General features: G+C 36.8%; 1 protein-coding gene across 1 annotated transcript; it reads right to left on the bottom strand.

The window, feature by feature from the left end:
* Nucleotides 1-1,621: 1,621 nt before the first annotated feature.
* On the bottom strand, nt 1,622-3,070 carry CABS1 (calcium binding protein, spermatid associated 1). The gene has a single exon (XM_003414168.3). The coding sequence runs from the start codon at nt 3,068-3,070 to the stop codon at nt 1,871-1,873; it is 1,200 nt and encodes a 399-aa protein (XP_003414216.2). The 3' UTR covers nt 1,622-1,870.
* Between the last annotated feature and the right edge of the window lie 18,142 nt (nt 3,071-21,212).

Genomic DNA, 21,212 nt, shown 5'->3' on the forward strand with positions numbered 1-21,212 from the left:
GAATTATTAGTAGAGTAAGGATAGTAATTTTTTCACTGTCATGTATAATGCAATTATTTTCCCCCAGTTATTGTCTTTTAATATTACATTATTTTCCTTTTGTAGAGACTTTTAAATGTTCATGTGATGAAATCTATCAATCTTTTTTAACTTTTCTTCACTTAAATAGATGCCTCAACTCTTATTTAGATAAATACACACATAACTTGCCTTCTTATTTTTGTGTGGTTTTATTTTTCACACTAAAGTCTTTGATCTATGTAGAATTTATCTAAGAGCATGGTTTTAAATAGTGCTTTAACAATTTTCTTACAAACAATCATTAGAGCAAGATTTATTAACTATCATATGTTCCATGGTTTTAAAGTCCACTTTACAAACACTACATTTTTATGTTAAAATGTGTTTCTGGGTTTTAACACGCTACTGTATCCTCGTCAATGGCAATGGGTTTGGTTTTTGGTTTTATAGTCTATAGTATAAAATATCATCTATCTCTTTTGTAAAGTAGAGGTTCAGCAAAAACCAGGGGAACCCTCTATAAGATGATCTGACATAGTAGTCACAATAATGGTCTCAAATATACCAATGATGATGAAGATGGAACAGCACTGAGAAATGTTTCATTCTGTTATACATAAAGTTGTCATGAGTAGGCACCAGTTCTGTAGCAACTAACTATCACCACCACCACCATGACATTGTCTATCTAATGATGCAAATTTGTATTCATTTCTGTAAAATGGTTATAATGACCCCACATTTCTGAAATATACCATTTAGTATTCATCCATTGTTTTGGGTTTGTTTTTGTTTCTCTCTCTTTTTTTAATATACCAAATTTATGAGTCTCTACACATTAATTTGTTCTTTAAACAAATGATAGATTTTTATTTTATCTATATTTCTTCTAATGTGAGAATTCTGTACTAGAATATCAAACACACTGTCACACAGTAAATCAGTTGCTGTCGAAGGATTTATTGCAGAAAAATCAGCAAAGTATAGACAGACCCATTTAAAAAGTCTGTGTCAGAAAAGAATGAAGATTTCTGGCCTTGAATAGCTAACCAAGATCCTAAGAGCAGTGGGGGTATTCAATGACTTAAGACCTGGAAAAAATGGACAAAAATTTAGGAAAGAAATTTTAAAAGCAACAAAATTAATTGATTCATATGTTTCCACATAATAGTTTTTTTGAAAAATGTACATGTTTGTAAAACATTATTTTACCTTAGCTTGAATCCACCATGAACCAAGAAACTTGTTTATGGCATATATATCTCATATGGGTACTCAATAGTTACTGAATAGCCTTAATTCTTATATAAGCGAGGGTTATAAATATATTCATGAGTCACATATTAAAGAAACTAAATCTGTTTAGAATCAGCATGTTCATTTCAGAAAATATTTTAATTCTGTAATGATTTTTTTTTTTTTGAGATATGTTCTCTCCATTTCCTTAACTCTCACTAAAATATGCTATTTAGGATGAACTAAAATGATGTACCTCATTAATTATGGCAAGAAGTGAGCTTCCTTTATTGCTCGCTGTTCATATTCCTCAAGACTGGGATTGAACATTTTGTATTAAAATAAGTAAATAGCTGTTGGATGACTCAATTACACTTTGTGATACTAGGAGGGCTATTGTACTGTTTGGTTTTTTATGGTTTCCATAAATATATTCAGCTATATGATTTCTTTTATTAAGCATCCGAATTTTCTAAGTTTAATACTTGCCTTAAAATGCTCAAGTCTGTCATTATTTTTAGAGTTTTGCTTGCTGGACAAACGTCTTAGATGTTAAGACTAGCTGACTAAATAAGTTCTTAAAGCATTCTACATGGTATCACTTTTGCTGCTTTCAAATCATGAACCCATCTGGATCTTCTCCCAGTAGTTTAAAGAGATCCATTTCAGTTGTAAAGTTGTCTTCCAAGTGGCTCGAAGCATCTAGTATGGGGATTGGTGCATCTAGTATGGGGGAGGATGGCCCAGTGACCTTAGTTACAGATTCAGCTCTACCATTTTCAGATAATTCTTTCGTTGTTGTAGTAGGTGAATCATCCTCAAGGTTCATAGCTACTGATGTGGGGACAACGAAGTCATATCTGGATTCAACAGCTGTAAGCAAAATGGAATGAGTCTCTGCTTCTTTTGGGCTATCTCTCTCTACCCAAACATTGACCTCATCGCTAGACTCTTCATCCATTAGTGGAATATCTTCTGGGTTATCTTTGTCTTTTTCAGCAGAAGTAGTGAGTTCAAAGACAGTGATGAAATTTTCCTCATCAGAGTCAGTTAATTTGGCTACAGCATCGGAATCCTCATCTGAAAGAATTAGATCAATTTCAGTTATTTTCTCTTCTGTAAGTGCAGTTATATCTGGAATAGTGGTGACATTGTTTTTAGGAGAGGAAGAGATTTCAACATCAGGAATAGAGGAGTTAGTGACCTGTAGAATTTTATCAGCATTAGATTTGTCTGAGGACTTAGAATGGATGACATCAGGTGCATCCTTCTTACCTGAAAGTATAGGGGTGTCAGCAATGCAAGTGGTGCTTTTCTTAAATTCGCCAGAGACTTCAGAAGTTATTGAGACATCTTTATCCCCTGGGCGGGTAGTATCCAATAGAATATCTTCTGCTAGGTTAGTGGAAAAATCTATTAAAGAAACAGTAGCAAGTGGTGATGAAACATTACCAATTTTTGGTGAAATGAAATTTTCATTAATGGAGTTATCAGCCATAGGGTTTGTAGTGCCAGTCAGACAGGGCATTTCTTTCTCCGTATAGGTTGTTGATTTGGTGAGATGAGCCTCAACATCATCTTCGGATTTTAATCTTTCCTTTGGAGGTGTCAGCTTGTTGCCTGTAGTAGATGAAAAATCGCTTTCTCGTGTATAGTCATTTGCTGAAGAAATATGGTCTCCTTCTGAAGTAATAGTTGTTTCTGATTTAGAAATAGTGTTGTCAGCCCCAAAGAAAATTGTTGCTTCAGTTGGTATTTTATTCCTTTCTGTTGGATGATGGGAATAAATTTTAGGAGAACCATCTTCAGCCATAGGGTGATGTGACACCATGCACACTCACAAGATCTTTCTCTTGGGCCCACTGGCATCCCAGGCAGGAAAGTAGTGTTTGTTATAGTGATGAAGCATTGGTCATCATGGCAATTGTTGCATCAACCACAGGGGCAATGACACTGGCTCTCCTTGGAGGCTGTTTCTTTGCTGTGGTTGGGTTTCCAGTTGCAGGAATATTAATATTAAATGAAAACACAATGGAGTCTTCCGTATTACGTAACTAACTTTCACAACCAAACATGTTTTAATCGTATGGAACTTGGGATTTACCATGTTTCTGTTTATAAGAGTTATGTCTTCCTATATGGAGATAGTGTCACTTGAAACAGATCCAGCAGAGTCAGCCAGGTACTTTGTGCTTTCAGTGTCAATAAAGACAGCTCTGGGAGGCACAAGCTTATCAGTATCAGCTTCAAGTCTCCTGTCTTCCAAGTAAGTAGTGCTGTTTTTTTTCAAGTGAAACATCTTCTCTTGAGATTCATGTTATTTAAATATCTTCAAAAATTAATGGCTTCTACGGCAGTGAATGTAGCTGTAGAAGGTAATTAGATAGCAAGGATTGCATTTTGTTTTCTTCTTCAGAGAAGGAATTCTCACTTATTCTGTAAGGATTCTGTTAAGAAATCACTGGTCTGTTAGGGTTCATTCAGTGTTCTTTATCATAATTCCCACATTTTCTTGAATTAATTTAAGTAACAGAGTGTCAAATTTTTAGGTTCAAATTCTTCTGGAGCTTTTTTTTTTTGTGTGGAGAGTGTATTTCAGTCCCAAAAGAAGTGTCTGGCCAGGTGTTGATGTCATGTTACAATTCTTCCTTATATCTAAGATGTAATTTTAACTACTCCAAGCAAAGTTTTCCAGAAACAGGATCAGGATGTGCGATAACTGTATCAGCCATAAGAATTACAGTGTCAATTTCAGAGGGAGTGTTTTCTATAGTGATGTTGGTTTGATCCAATATCATCATTGTGGTATCAGTCTTAAGGTTTAACTGAATGTGGTGAAAGAAGACTATAGTCAAGTGTTAATGCTTAAAATCAGTCTTTTTTGAAAACAAACAATGCCATTAAAGGAAATATAATTTTCAAACTCAGATAAAAACAAACCTGAAAGAAGGGCAGCAGCATTAGCCAGAGTAGGCATGTCTATTTCAAGGTCAATTGCTTATTTTTCAATAAATATGAGCCCAGCCTCAAAGTTATAGTTTCTTCTGTTAGTGTACTGGTCTCTGATGTGGACATATCACAATTATCTGCAAGAATATCTGAATTGCTGTTAAGATGGACATTTAGAAAATTTGATTATATAAGGGCAGCTTATTTTTTTTTCTTTTCTTTAAAAAATGTTTTTGCTTCAAGGGACATCACTATTGAAGACTCCAAAGTCTTTATTGATATAGAGTATGTTCTCAGCATCAGGGACAGGAAAGAAATCTCAAGAGTTAGTAACAAGCATAGAGCCTTCAGTTAGAAATACTGCCATCTCCAGTGGCGTTAAAGGAAGTCGAAGGGTAAAGTTATTCAACGAGTTGGCTAACTTAGGGAGATGGTTTTTAACTTCCAATTTTTTTTTTGTATCACTAGTTGTTTGTGAAGCTTACTTCAGGATAAAGCATGTTGTAAAAGAGAACTCATTGTCCTTTTAAGGGGAAGTTTCTTTACATGCAAAAAAGGGAAAAAGGGATGGAGGTAACTTAGCTGAATAACTGCTGTACATCTTGGAAGATTGGTGTCTGCTTTGGTGAACAGAGTTGGAATAATGAGAAGAATATTCATTTTTATGAGCATTTAATTCTTTTCAGAAATGTCGGGTGAAATGATTATATCATCTTCAGCAATGCTGGTTTGTCACAGAGTCTTTAATTTCAGGGGTTGCTTTCTCGGTCACACCAACTATGCTTCCTTTTATATAGCTGTGATGTGGAATCGCACTGACTGCAGCAGCAAAATAAGACTTTCTCTCCTGAAGGTAATGTTATCACCATTATCTGTGCTTTTTAACTCAGTAATGGTAAAAAGGACGTTTCAGATTGAGAGTGTATGTCATCCATCATAGAACAGGAAGCATACAGTAAAAGTCTTGGTGTGATTTCTGGAATATTAGCCATGGTAAGGATGGAGCTTGTGACATATGCTCCAGGAAATATAACATGCTCTTCTCTGACAAATAATTTATTGCCATCAAATATATCATCTGATTTAAGGCCAGAAGATGAGGTTCCATAAATAATGTTTGTTTTACCTAAAGAGCATCTTCTTACCTTGTTGGAGTATCTGTCACACAGCAGGAATGTTTTGTCTTTTCCAAGGAGTGTCAAATTCGTATCTACTGACATATCTCTGAGAGTATATATCTCTTTTTTTTAGCAGGAGTGTGCTTGGCTATTAGGTATTTTTTATTTGCTTTAAATTTCGTGGTTTTTGGCTCAGTGACTATGCCTTCTTTTAAGTAGCAACTCCTTCAGGTCCATGATGTAAGGCTTACTTTTTTTAAGTGAGAAGGTATAAACTGCTAACACAGGGAAAAATTTCTCAGTAAGTTTCCAGGAAGGTTATTTGACACATTTATGATTTTTAGAGATATTTGACTAGCAAGAATATTCTCAGGAACAGACTTTGAAAATGCTAGCATCATAGGGATGTCAACCATTAAGGTGTACTTTGTATGGAGAATATCTTGAGTTTTATTAGAATAAAGACATGCAATCTTAGAAGAATCAGCTGTTAGATAAGGAGTGTCTTTTATGGGCACTAGAATGTCCATTTTAGAAAGTCTATTTATCTTCAGATTTTATCAGTTTACTGGAGAATATAGAGATATTATCCCTAATTGAGGTGATTACAATCACTGCTGAAATGGAGTCGCTGGGAGTTTCAGGTTCACTATCTTCATTCAGAGAACCAGTTTTCACTGTCAGAAACAGTGAAGAAAGCCAGAGAAGCAATCACATTTTGAGATTTGGTTACATCAACATTCACATTTTTGTTCCCTTCTTGCCTAGTGGGTGGATTATTGGGTATATGACTAAGTGAACTGTAATTGGAAGATGTAATGGCCTGTGAGGTCATTATTTCTTTGTATCCAAGGGAGATGGAATTTACAGCAAGTGAGTTATGACCCTCATACCTGCTTTGTTTGTAGATTCCTCAGGGATACCATTTGAAATAGTTGCTTCTATCTGTGACTGAGACATATCAGTTCTAAGGGAAGTGTTTTCTTTAACCTCCTCGTTATCTTGTGGTACAATAGAAACTTCTTGAAATTTGGATAATAATATTCCTATGTCAACAATGGATTCATGAGTAACATTGGTGCTTTCCAAAGCTTGAAATTTAGTATTATCTGCTCTAGGATTAGCTACATCAAATTCCAACTTAGAATTTCCTTCCACCGGAGAAATAATCTCCAAGATGAAGATTTCTAATCAGTAGGAATAATGGCAATTGCTTCTGTGAACAAGTTTGAGTCCCCAGCCATGGAAGTGATTTCCTGAGGAATAGATCCGTCTAGAAGGGAATCAGTAGGTAAGGGAAGGGTCGAGTAAGCCAATATAAAACTACTATCATAATCCTTATTGATTGATTTATCAGCAGCAATAACATTTTTATTCACAAAAAAAAGACTTTAGGTCAGCATCTTTAAGAGAGTTTGTTTCCCTCTGGGCAACTGGATAATTTCTTTTTATTATATTCATGTCTGTAAGATGGACACTCCAAATTCAGTAGCAGTGTCTTTCACTGCAGAAGCTTCAGGTATTTATCTTGTGTAGCAGAAATTTTGTTCACTATCTTCATTAGGAAAAAAAGTAGAAAACTTGGAGTTTGTTTTCTTGAGTTCTGAATTTAGACCACTATTGGCATCAGTATAAAAATGTTATCCTCTCTGACAATACTAGTAGATGCATTAGGTTCAGGATTTGTTATATTGTCTGAAGAACCAGGGGAATCAGCTTGCAGAACAGTGTATGTCAAAGGGAGAGCCTTTGGGGTCATTTGATTTTTAGTATTTTGCCCTTGTGGGACAATGGCTTCATTGAAGTAAGAAGAATCTATAGACACAGGCTCTGATGTTGCTGATATTAATGTTGGTGGACGATACAGGCTTGATCCTTTTACAATTCTAGGAGTTGCAGTTTTTTTAGTGGGAACATTAGCAGTTACAGTGAGAGTCCCTGGTATTCCCACAGATGTAAATCTTGGAGACATGACACTCTTTGATGAAGAAAGGCCAGAATAACCAATATTATTTTTGTTCTTCATGGAGATAGCAGGAACATTTGACATAATTGCAGACATCTTTTTCAAAGGAGAAAAGTGAGTAGGAGCTCTGTTGATGGAATCTTCTCTATTTTTCTCCATGTAGAAAATACCACTAGAAAGCTGATTTATGGGAAAAATGCTAACCCTTGAACCAGACACTGCAGCTATACCAGTGTTATCATTAGCATTTTCAGACATAGTGGATGTGGCAGTGTCTGTTCTCCTGGGTATAAATGTCTTATAAATGGTTGGTGGTCCGCTTTTCCTGAAGAAATCGTTTCTATTTTTGACAGCATGATTAGTAATGTCAGTTGTGAATGTCCTGCTTTCAACTGTAGGTTCTGTGTCTGGAGCAAGGATATACTCAGTTACTTTATTTCCTAAGTTAGAGGCCTCAGAGAGAAAAATAGTGTCATCATCACCATTTATGGTGCCTTTTCCCATAGATGTTTTGTCAGGAAAACTGTCACTTGCATCAATTAGGAAGTGGGCAGGCCTATGGGTCTTGATATTGACATTGGCAGTGGAATCTTTGAGAGCAATGGCATCAGCATCAAAGTTCTTGTTTTCCTGTCTGGGTGTTGTATTAGATAGACTGTCTGAAGCAGTGGCTGTGGTGAAAAGTGCATGAGATTCATGTGTGTTGGGAGCATATTTGAGTGTATATGGTTTTATAAGGAAGTCATTTCATTTATCCTTTGATTCAAAGGCATACTCATCTGAAACATATTCAGAGCCACTGTTAGCAAGCATAGTAGTTATGTAGTCCATATATGCTGTGGTGATTTTCTCTGGTGTAGAAATGTCATCCATCCTTTCTGAAATGTCTTCTGTAAAATTAATTGTTTCGTATTCAGTAGGTGTTTCACTCTCTGTAAAATCTTTATGACCAAATATAATCTGTTTTAAGGTACTTGTCATATCGTTTTCAAAGCTAAAATTAATAGGTGAAATGATAGATTTGTCAGAAGGAGTAACTATTCCTTTAGTTAGAATATTATCATCAATCTTTGCTGTGGTATCTTTTTCCGTAGTCATAATAGGAACAAGCTGAGAATATTGGGAGTACCCATGGATGTTGTGAAATAAGAAGGAGGAAACGTTGATTTACACAGTATACCATAGGATCCACTTGGAGCATTTCTGATGGATCCTTTTTTGTTAGCAACTTTATCACGAGAGGCAGAACTTTGGTGATTAGGCTTAGAAGCTTCTAGAATTGTTATTGTGGGCTCAGCTGAAAAGATTCCTTTGAAATTGGGATGTGCTTCAGGTTTAACAGAAGTAGTATCAGATTTAACAGTGAAGGAATTATCTTTCTATGTACTTGTATCTCCTGATAAGATTCCTGCTTCAGAAAAATGGATTTCCTCTTCCACATTGTTGTCACACTTGAAAAGACTATTGGATTCAGTTTCTGAGGGAAGGTTTTTCTTTGTAGCTGAAAGGAGAGCTGTTGCATTTGTAAAGTGGCTTAATTCAAGTTTAGCAGCTGGATCTTCTTGATTTAAATGATTATCTTCCTTTTCTCAGAAACAGTATTTTGAGTGTCTTCTCCAGGAGAAAAGGCTTTTATCATTGATCTTTGAGGTATGGAATATATTTTAATTCTCTTAGTTTTATAATAGGCAGGAGTATCTCTATTCATAGAGAAAAATGAATGAACTTCACCATCTGAGGGACTCTAAAGAAGCAGTGGATTCAGTTTGAAGAGCATTCTAGGCCAAGAGATAGGATTGAATGTCAGTTTGAGTTATCATGGTCTGCCTCACTGGAACATCACCTCCTTTAATGGTATCAACATATCCTGTTACTCTAACGCTTCTGCACCAACAATTGAAAATTCGGATAAGCTGTTATCTCTTGTTATGCCAGAGGTTTCAAGATTTTCAGTTAAGACATTAGGAATGAGCATGTCAGAAGTTTGTAGAAGTGAAGATTCTCTGGAGTTAACAGTATCTTTTCGAGGCAGCATAGGATAATCTCCTTCATAACTATCTTCAGTGGAAAGATCAGTGGATTCAGTCACAGTGCTCTTTGCTTTATTTGTAGATGATGAAAAGATTGGACCCCTGTTGTTTGCTTCCTCAGTATCTTTAATGGTAAAGGGAAGGTAATCGTCAGGAATGACAATGAATTCAGGAGAAGGAGTATTTTTGCTCTATGAATGAAGCACCTCTGCCATGTTTATTTTATCTTTATTTGTGCCTAATCCAGCTGATGTGACTCTTGCTCCACCTGGGGAAGCATTGATATAAAATGCAGATGAGATGCCTTTCCTGTTGAGTTGCTCCTTATTTTCTATAGGAGTGGTAATCACAGCGAGGTTAACAGAATCACCTGTAAACATCCTGCTCTCTCCTGTTACTGTCATTGGTTCTGGGTCTGGAACAAGGGGGTACTGCATTCTTTTCCCTTTAGGGAGAATGATGGTGTTATCTCCATTTAAAGGACTGTCTTCCAGAATTGTCTCACCTAGAAACTCAGGGGAAAAAGTCCAACTTGAATCAGTTTGGGAATAAATTGTGGATCTGGGAGGCTTAGTATTAAAAATGGCAGTGGAACTTTTGAGAACAGGAGAGGAGGATCATTGTCAGAATTACGATTGTCCTCTTGGGGGATCAAACTTTGGTGTTTTTTGTTAATTTTGATATCACTTCCACCTTCAAAGAGATGTTCAGAGGCTTTAGTAGCACTAGAATAGGGTCCATAAGACCCAAATACATTGGAGTCTTTAGGGAGTGTAGTCTTTCCTACAAAAGGATTATTTCCTTCCTTCACTGGTTCAAAGGCATTGTTATATGCAGCATATTCAAGGGCATCATCAACAAACATACTGGTTACTATATTCTTATTATTTAAAAAAATGTCACCTGTAAAAATAGGATCAAGCGCCTCTTCTGAAATGTTTTCTGTAAAAGAAATTACTTCATATTCAGTGGTTGTATCTTTCTCTGTAAAAATCTTGTCCCAGAGTCTATTATGATAAACAGGGTTTTCCATGCCATTTGTTGAAATAATGGTTGTAGGTGAAAGAATGACTTTGCCAGTTGGAGTATTTCTTTCCCCAGGTGAAATATTATTGTTAGTTTTGGTTGTGGCATCTTTTTTCATTTTGATAACTGGGTTATGTTTAGAATATTTAGATGAACTCACAGATGTTGTGAAATCAGAAGGAAGAGTTGACTTCCATGGTAGGGCATATAATCCAGTGGAGACATTTGTAGTGGTCCAGTCTTGGGTGGCAACTTCAGGAGAAGCAGATTTTTGATAATTAGTCCTAGATGCTTCTGGAAAACTTAATGTGGATTCAACTGAAGAGATTTCTTTTAAATTGGGAAATGCTTCAGGTTTAGCAGGAGTAGCATCAAATTTGACAGTGACAGAATTATCTTTAAGTGTACTTACATCCTTTGGGAAAAAATTCCCTACTGTAGAAATATGGACTTCCTCTTCCACGTTATTGACACTCTTGGAGAGAATATTGGACTCGGTTTCTGAAGGAATGGTTTTCTGTGTAGCTGGGAGGAGAACTGTAGAGTGACTTAATTTAAATTTAGCAGCTGCATATTCTTGATCAGAAAGATTAACTATTTTCCTTTCTTCATTGACCCTATTTTGAGAGATTTTTGTAGGAGAAAAGCCATTCATAACTATTATCTGAGGTTTGGAATGTATTTCATCTTTCCCAGTGTTAAAAATGTAAGTAGTTTCTCTATTTACAGAGGGCAGTAAAGGAAGCTCATTATTTATGGGATTGTCTGATAAAGTAGTGGAACCAATTGGAGATACAGTTGAGTCTGAGGAGTAGTGCTGGAGGTCAGTTTGATTTTTAATAGAAACCTCAGCACCACTAATATAATTATTGTATTCAACCATTGTCTCAAACGTGTCTGAAGATTTAGCCAAGGAGTTATTTGTCACTGGGCCAGAGATTTCAGGATTTTTAATTGAAGCATTAGAAATGACACGGACTTTTCAGGAGTTTGTGGAGCTAGAAATCCCCTAGATCTAATATGATTTTCTTAATGAAACGTCGAATCACCTCCTTCATAACTACACTTGGTGGTGAAAACAGTGGTATCATCCACAGCGTAGATTGTTTCCAAAAGTGAGGAAGAGATTGAAGCCCTATTGTTAGAAACTGCATTATCTTCATTGATAAAAGGAAATTCACCATCTGGGATGGTATTAAACTCAGCCAAGGGGATAATGTTGTCCAGCGAGTGTGAAATCTGTATCATATTAGTTTTACCTTTAACATTGTCTACTCTGAATGAGAGATTTTTGGCTTCATCTTGAGCATTAGTGTTATAAATTGTAGGTGAGGTGGTTTTCCTGTAGAATTGATTCTTACTTGTTAATGGGGAGGTGATCATAGTGGGATCAGTAGGCTCATCTGGGAACTTGCTTTGTTCTGCCATGGTTATCATTAGTTTGGGGTCTGGAACAAGGCTGATCTTCATTCTTTTGTCTTCAGGGAGAATGATGTTGTTGTTGTCTTCCCTTAGAGTGTCCCCTTCCAGACTTTTTTTTATCTGAAAACTTGTGAATATTCTCACTTGTATGAGTTAGGAGACAAGTCATGGATCCAGGAGTCTTAGAATTTGTGTTGTCAGTAAAACTTTTGAGAATAAGAGCGTCAAAGTCAGAACTGGAGTGCTTTTCTCTAGCTATCCAATTTTGCAGCATTTCTTTAGGTTTGATTTCAGTTGGAGCTCCTTTAGATAGATGTTTTGAGACGACAGCACTGGAATAGTGTGGATGAGACCCAAAGATTTTAGGGTCATAATTAAGAATAGTTCTTTTTATAAGGAGGTTGTCTTTTTCCTCTGGTGGTTTAAGGACATATTCATTTGCAACATACTCAATAGCTCTGTCATCAAGCTCAGTGCTAATTAAATGACCTTTATTTGGAATATATTCTCCTTCCAAAAGAATGTCATGTTTCTCCTCTAAAGTATTTTCTGTAAAAGAATGTGCTTCATTTTTGGTGATTATGTCTTTCTCTGTAAAACTTCTATTATCATAAGCAGCGTTCAGCATGACTATTTTTGAAATATTGGTAGCAGGTGAAATGATGATTTGACAGATGGAGTATTTGTTTCCTGAGGCAGAATATTATTAGTAGTGTTTGTTATGGTATCTTTTGTCATGTCCACAACTGGGTCAAGTTTAGATGAACTCATAAATGTTGTGAAATCTGAAGGAAGAAGAGTTGATTTCCACGGTAACCTCTCTGATCCATTGGGAGCATTATGAAGCAGCCCTTCTGTGCCTGTGTCTTCATCAGGAGGAACAGAGTTTTTATCTTTAGGTTTTAATACCTATTCTAGAAACAAGGCAGAATTAGTTTAAAAGATTCTTTTTAAATTGTAAGGATCTTGAGGCCCAGCAGAAATGTTACATTTACCACTGATAGGGTCATATTTCAGTGCTCTTGTATCTTCCAAAACAAAATTGCCCACTTCAGAAATATTTGCTTCCTCTTCCTCGTTGTTATTGCTCCTGGAGAGAGTACTGGGCTCAGAGGTTGAGGGAAGGGTTTTCTCCAAAGTTGGAATGAGAACCGTTACATTTGTAATGTGACTTAAATCAAATTTACCAGCTGTGTCTTCCTCAGCAAAGATTTTAGCCATTCTTGTTTCAGAAGAGAAAGGGCTTATTTTCCTGAGTGAAAGGATTTTTTCGAGTGTTTGCTGATGTTCAATATTTGTCTTAATTTTAGAAATGTCAGCAGTATCTCTATTCACAGTGGATGATGAATCAGCCCCATCATTTGTGAGATTTCCAGTAACAGTGATTGAACTAGTAGAGGGAATAATTGAGGTCGAAGAGTGAGGTTGAAAGTTGCTTTGAATTTTACTAAACTGATTTTCTGAAATATCAGTTCCATTAATGAGATCATGGTATTTAGTCCTTGTCTCTGATACTAATGATGTTCTCTTTGGGGAGTTAGTCAAGATGTTGTTTCTCACTGGGACAGAATTCTTGGTTTCAGCTGTTATTAGGAAGCAGAAACCTTTAGATTTTAATTTTTTATCAGGCCACATAGAATCACCCTCTTCGTAACCGTTCTCAGAGGAAAGCAAAGTGGTATCAGCTATAGTGTGGGCTATCTTCATAGGTGAAGTGGAAGTTGAATCCCTGTGTTTTTTACCCTCAGAATCTTCATCAACAAAGGCAAGTTCATTATCAAGGCTGACACTGAATGCAACTGAAGGAATAGTGCTATCCTGTAAATGGAGACTCTCAGCCTTTAAAGTTTTGTTTTTATTACCTTCTGACTTGGGTGACATGGTGCCTTTGGCTTCCCTCAGGACTGTGTGGTTAAAAGCAGCAGATGAGATACCTTTCCTATGAAACTGGCCTTTATTTGTTATTGGAATTGCAGTCATGGTGAGATCAGTGATTTTACCTGGGAATGCCCTGTTTTGTCCCAAGGCCATTGGTGATAAGTCTGGAGGAAGGATGTGCTCAATCTCTTTGCCTTCAGGAAAAATGAAAATGATGTCACTTTCACTCAGGGTGCCCCTCTTCAGAGCTGAGTCATCTGGAAACTCAGGGGAAACATTCTTACTTCCATTTGTTAGGGAGTGAGTCATAGATCTGGGTGCTTCAATATGGAATTTGGCAGTATGATCTTTGAGCAAAGAGTCATCCTTATTGGAGTTAGGATTTCTTTCTCTGGAGGTCAACATTTGATATTTTTTAGTTTTGAATTCTACTGGATTTTCTTTCAATAGGTTCTCTGTGATGTGTGCAGTGTAGAAGGGAACAAAAGATCCACATCTGTGGAGCCCTTGAGTGAGGATTGGTGTTTTTGTTGTGGGATTCTTTTCTTCTCCAACATAGAAAGCATTTTTTTCTGATACATATTTAAGAGTACTGTCTTCAGCCCCATTGGGTATCATACCCATGTTATTTCGAATGTTTTCCTTTGCCGGAAAAATTGTATCTGATCCTGGTGTAAAGTCCTTTGTGAAAGGAATTGCTTCATATTCAGTTACATTGTCTTTTTCTATATAATCTCCATCTCTTTTTTCATTTATAACATTCCTGGTGTCTTCAGTAAAGATACTGTTAGGTGACATGATTGTTTTGACTCTATTAGATATAATAGAGTCATCAGTCCTTTTTATGTCCCCATCAGTCGCTATAACAAGGCCTGGATCAAGTTCATGCTTATTGATTTTCATAATATAAGCATGAGGAAGAGTTGATTTCAGGGGCAGGTGATACAATTTATCATAGGAATTTGAGACGGAGTACCCTGCATTATCAACAGAAAACGAGTCTCTAGCTCTGGCCGTTGTCCACCTTTTTGTATTCATTTGTGGAATCAGGGTAAAATGTTTCTCTTAAAATTTCAGTTGCTTTCTGCTCAGCAGAAACAACAACAGACTTAAGAGTGAAGGGATGAAGCTTTGTTGCATTTACCCCTCTCAAATTCACTGCAATATTGGCTTCAGAAATATAAGGTTCATCCTCTACAGCTTTCTCTTTGCTGAGAAATGCATTAGCTGTAGTTCTTGGGGAGGTGATTTTTTTTGTAGAGGGAGTAAAACCTGACTGGTTTACATGGTGACTTACATCATAGTCAGAAGTTTTATTTATGGCCCTCCTTTTATGGATTCCAGGTTGAAAGGCTATATTAGGTGAAAAAGCTGTCCTTTCAGTTTTATCACTAATGCTCTCATTTTCTGTAATAGGTATGTCAGTGGCTAGGACATTTAGGGGATTCTCTGAAAAAGTAGTAAGATCTTCTGTGGAAACAAAGGAGACTGTGGAGAAGCGCTGAGGGTCATTTTGCTCTTTGATGATTCCCCAATTTTGGCCAATAATAGCAGAGCGTTCACCCAGTGGTTCTGAGATTTTTAATGGTGTCACTGGTGTATCAGATAAAGAATCATCTTTTTCATTAAGAGCAACTGAAGTTCTAGGTCCTTTTTCCTTAGGAACTAATAGATATTTTAATTTTATGGACAGGGCGTCATCTTTCTGAGGCATGATAGAGCCACCATTTTCATTGTCTCCCTTTGAGGCAAAGACATGGTTATTATGTGAAATGGTAGTGGGATTTTGTGGCATTTTAGAGGTGCTAGCAGGATAAAGAGAGGTCATTGAGGCTATGTTGATTACACCCTTGGTAAGTTCACCCACATAGAGCATATCACTTCGGAGGGCAATTTCCTGAGCTGAGGGGTTAACACGATTCTCTGAAGGGGTCACTTCGGCTAAATCCTTTTTATCTCCACTGACACTTGCTATTTCTAATGTGATGGTGTCTTCCAACTCTGGGCCAGTTGTGTTATAAGCATTCAGTGGGATACCTTTTCTGTTGAAATTACCTTGACTTTTTACTGGGGTAACGACCAAGCATGATCAGTCGGTTCAGCTCTGAATGTTCTATTCTCTCCCATGGTAACAACTGTTTGTGTGCCTGGTACAAAAGAATATTTGATTTTGTCACTTCCTGAATCAGAAATTTCAGGAAGAATAATGGCATCGTCTGTGCTTAGAGTCCTTTTTCCCACAGATGATCTTCCTGGAAACTCCGGGGGAGAAGTCTCACCTGCACCAGTCAGGGAGGGTGCCATGGTTCTCAGATGCTGAGTGTTGAAGTCTTTGAATGTAGTAGCAACAGTATGAGAGTCTGAATTTTCCTCTTGGAGGTTAATAGTTTGGTATTTTCCTTTAGTTTCAAACTCAGGGTGAGTTACTCTGTATCGAAGACTTTTTGAGGCCTCAACATTAGAGGAGAGTGGATCAAATACAAATCCATTGGATCCATGTGTAAATTGAGTAGTTTTTTTAATAGGACTATTTTCTTCTACTTCAGAGGCATACTTATTTGGAATATATTCAGAACCACTTTTATCAGGTCCAGTGGTAACCAAATTCATATTACCTAGACTATTTTCTTTTGCTGGAGCAGACCTAGGCTTAGACACAAAAGAATCACCTGTCAATGTATTCACATATCTTACTGATAAAGGAATGCCAGTTTTAGACATATGGGGATACTTTTCCACATTTACATCTTCAGAGGAGACAGTAGTGAAGGGAGTAACAGGAATAATGCCTGCATGAGAATTTTCCAAGTTACCTGTAGCAATTTGGTCTTTTTCTACTTCTGGATCATTTTGCTTATCAGTATGGGGTGCATACCTTTTCCTGAATGTCTCTTTCTCAATTATCACAGTGTCTTCCTGAGAAGGATTTATGTTATCTTTCACTGGCATCCTGAAATATGGTGATTGAAAGGTAGGTTCTCTTTTAGGGACAAACATAAATCCTTTTGGAACATTTTTGTCAATCTTTGGATAAAGAATATCATCACCAAAGAATATAAAATGATCACCACCAGTATTATGGTTTCTTACAATCCCTTTTCCTTGAAACTTGACAGTAGACTTTTGAAGTGGAGGTTTGGAGACTTCAGCCATATGGGAAGGTGCAGGATTTATAAGCTCAGGTTAGTCCTCTATGGTTTTGGTTGTTCCTCTGAACCTGGTGGAGTCATGAACATCAGTGTTAATAGGGTAATGCTCAGAAGTCACATTGTTGCCTTTAGGAACATTATTACCTGCATTAGGTATAACATAAATATGATCCCTGACATTTTCTTCATGAAGTATATCTTCTCCCTGTATTGTAATGTCTACCACCCTGGGGACATCTGCTTCATAGTTCAATGTAGTATCTTCCTTGGAAGAGTTTTCAAATTCATGTCCTGGGGTATAAAGTATAGTGTCAACATCTTCTCGAGAGGCAGTGGTGATAGGTACTGTCCAAACTGCTGGAGTAGGTTTATTATGAAAGATTTTTGGTGTTATAATATCTGCCAAAGAGGTTTTGTTCACAGATTTTGTTGCTTGAGGTTGATAGAGAGAGGCAACAGGCTTCATAAAGATAGAGAAATTAGCTATTATTGGGCTGCCTTTATTTCTAGACACATTAGGGTCTTCTCTGGAAATGGTAAAGGTGTATCCAGGCTCATTAGGCTCATTGTTAAGAGTAGTGCCTTTAGACATGGTTAAAATGTCTTTCTTTATTGGTGATGTGGCAGGTATTGAAGCCAAGTCTTTTACAACTTCAGTATCTTCACTTGCATAGAAAATACTGTCAGTTGCAGTGGTAGTGCCAAGAGGGATATTTATTATTTTAGTCTCAGGAATTTTGTCTTTTTTGGCCAGTCTCTTAGTATTGCTCGAAGTGATGGAAGCAGGAGTTTGATAGCCATCTCTGTAACGAATAGGGTCTGTAGTATCTTTTGTGAAGAGTAATAGTTTGGGCTTGATGGTGCTGTAAGCAATATTTGGATTTTCTTTGGTGACAGTAAGTGAGTTCTCAGTGGTTGCATTGTAGTATACCTTAGAATGTACAAGGTAATACTTTCTTCCAGTTTGGTGTTTAGAATTGGTAAGTGAGAGGAATACTGTGCCATCTGCTGCTTCCATATTCTTTTTCACAACTGCACTTTCACCCAAACCATTAATTGTTGTTTTGGTGGCCATTGGCTTAAACTGTTTGTTGTAATTTGTAAGATAGGTGACATCATATAGCAAATCAATAGTTTCTTCTGCAGGATTGGTAAGATCTGTGACACTCATTGTTTCTTCAGCAGTAGGTATACTACTACTTAATCGGGAAAGAGGTGTTTTGGTATTGGCAGCCACAAATCCACCCGTCTCAAACACACTATCTCCTGATTCAAAGTACCTGAATTTACTTGCAGGTGAAAGATTTTCTTTTATCTGAAAAGCTGCATTTTCTTCCACTATAGAATCTGTTTCTGTAGAGGAAGCTGATTCTTCTTTATTATCCCTTTTTTTTGTCTGCCAAAATTCCAAATCTTTTTCTGGGTGTAAGAGTACTAGCTGTCTTTTCAGGCTGAGAAGTAATGGCTACATTGGGTCTTCCTTCTGTCATAGTAACTTTATTAATCATTAGTTCAGAGATGTCAGTCATAATCATGGTCCTGTTACCCACACTGGCAGTGACATTGTTTTTATCATTGGGAGAGTCAAAATCAGCTGTAAGAAAAATGGATGCCAATGGGATGTTCAAAGGATCCACTGACACTTTCTCGATTTCCCATTTTTGTATAATGTTATCATTAATGGGATAAGAATTTTCAGCCACAGTAGTATCTGATATTTTCATTGAAGCATCAGTCAAAAAGTCATCTTTTATTAGAGAGGTTTGAGATTCATTATTTTGGGCATTGGACATTACAGTAGATGATTCAGTTACTGACTGAAGAGTGTATCCTTTGTTCATAACAAAGTCTCTTTCAGGGTCAGGACCTGCAACACCTTGAACATTGTTGTCACTAGTGGAGAGATTAACGACTTCATTTGTAACATCAGTAGATTGACCCGAAGTGGCAATATTGAACTTTGAAGTTGAGGCCAGGTCAACTTCACTATTTTCACTAAATTTAGCAGACCTTTTTTTTTAATAGCTTCAGGGAGAATGATTAAAATCATAGGAGTGATACCACCCTGGAAATTGGCTGTGGTTCTTTCAACATCTGTTTTGGCTTTGGTGTCACTTGCAGTAATTGTGGTGGGGGTTTTATAGACAGTAGAAATGTCCTGCATAGTGGCAGAGGATAAGGCATTACTCTTTGGAGCCTCTGCTTGAGGAGAGCTGTCTACTGTACTCTGGACATAAGCAAAGCTAGGTGAAGTCTGGCTAGCTGAAGGGTTCCTTGGTACATTATTCCCAAATGGGGGAAGGTTGTATATATTAGTTTGAAGAGTCTGTGAGAGATTCAGAGAGCCCTGTTACTCTCTCGGTAGACCCAGAGTAGCTGTTTGTGCCTTCCATAGGTGCAGAATTTCCTTTTGTACTTAGGATGGACAAGATTTGTCTTGCTGTGTGGTTGTCTGATGAGGACAAAGACGGACTGGCAGACAAATGTTGATTTGTCTGATTGTGTATTTCTTGACTCCCATTATACTAAAGGGAAAGAAGCACAATATTTTTGTGAGGTTGCCCTTGCAGATTATATTTCACTAAAAACCTAAAATCAATAGTCATGATGTTAATCAGATACAGACACATTCTGAATAAAATTCTCTGCTTCCCTCTTTATCTGTTGGTTGTATCATTAATCAGATGAGAAATGCAAAGTGAAAAGGAGCAGCTAATATGCTGGGGTTAATTACCCTCTGTGTAAATTTATATTCAGGTGGGTGTTCCCTGGCAAACTTTCAGAAAAGAATCTCTTACAGAAAAAAAAAGAAAAAGTATAGAGAAACCCATTCAAATTTTATGATACCGTACATTATAACATCTGTTATTTTCATTTCATTATGTATATGCTTAATTTTAAAAGATGGAAATTTATAAATAGAAAACAGATTGTCAAAATGCAATAACGTCTTGTTTGGCAAAATGCTCTTTCTTGCATTAAACCTAAGCTGATAATTTGAACCTATTTTTTTCTTCATCTAATTTATAATTCCATAAGGATTCTGTTTTCCAAAATACTTGAACTTACCGGGAAGCAAACCACAGAATTCAAGATGCTCAGAGTCAAGACTAGGGTTTTCATCTTGTCTTGCTATTGTCTGCAAGTAAAGCGCAAGATTGTCCTCAGTTACATTTTCTCGCTAAGCTACCATAAATGACAATTTAAAAAAATAGAACTTCATTAATAATTTCTATTATGTCAATATTATTGACATGACTAACCAAAAACCAAAAGCAAACACATTGCCATCGAGTTGATTCTAACTCATAGCGACCCTGTAAGGACAGAGTACAACTGCCCCATAGAATTTCCAAGGTTGTAAATCCTCATGGAAGCAGACTGCCACATGTTTCTCATGTGGAGTGGCTGGTGGATTTGAACCACTGACTTTTTGTTAGCAGCCGAGTGCTTTAAACACTGGGCCACCACCAGGGCTCCTTACATTAATTAAAATCCTGGCTTACTTAATAAGATAAAGACAACCCTTTAAAGTCGAGTCAATTCCAACTCATAGCGACCCTATTGGACAGAGTAGAACTCCACATAGAGTTTCCAAGAAGTGCCTTGTGGGTTCGAAATGCGGACCTTTCGGTTAGTAGCTGTAGCTCTTAACCACTACCCTACCAGGGTTTCCCCAAGATGAAGACAATACCCCAGTATTTCTAGCATGTTATTAGACGTAGTAAGTGAATGGAGTGCTTTATTTCCTAAGGCCAGTACAATTCTAATCAATTAGTGAGAATAGGAAGAATTCGGGCCATTGTCTATAGTTTATAGACCATCAAAGAGTAAACAATATACCTAGCAAACACGTTTTGGAAGGAGTGCTTCAGCAAGGACTTCACCATATAAATTTACTATATATAATAAAGAAACACAGGTTCCTCGTTCTCTCACCTTTATTTCATTGCAGAGAAAAACAGCTTCACATATAAGGGATTGCTTCTGAGTTAATCCCAAAACAAAAGAAAGAAGAGGAAATGCCTGTTGGCTTTTCTGAATACATCTTTCAGGAACAGCATAACATTTATCTTCAAATTGAAAGGGGCAAGTCTCGTGTTTTTAAATATTATAAAGCCTTCCAAAAATTAATTCCCTAGCTTATAGTGACATTTCCACCTACTTCACTGCTTTCTTGAAGTTGGTCCTTGTTCCGCATCACAGCAAAATTTTTGATTGACTCTAATAGCATTTAACATGTTTTTGTCATTAGTTTTCCCTGAGATTCCCTCTATTTGTCTGTGGGTTTCTTAAGGATGGAGTTATACTTTGTTGACTATATAAAAATGTCTTTATAATACAGGAAAAGAAGAAATTAAAAAAATAATATGGCTTATAACAGTTGTTTTTCTTTTCTTCATGATTTATATAGATC

Source organism: Loxodonta africana, chromosome 5 (assembly GCF_030014295.1).
Source record: "Loxodonta africana isolate mLoxAfr1 chromosome 5, mLoxAfr1.hap2, whole genome shotgun sequence".
Classification (NCBI taxonomy): domain Eukaryota; kingdom Metazoa; phylum Chordata; class Mammalia; order Proboscidea; family Elephantidae; genus Loxodonta; species Loxodonta africana.

Bases quoted from the DNA above. Each gene is read 5' to 3' on its own strand.
- CABS1 (XM_003414168.3), bottom strand. From the start codon at position 3,070: ATGGCTGAAGATGGTTCTCCTAAAATTTATTCCCATCATCCAACAGAA.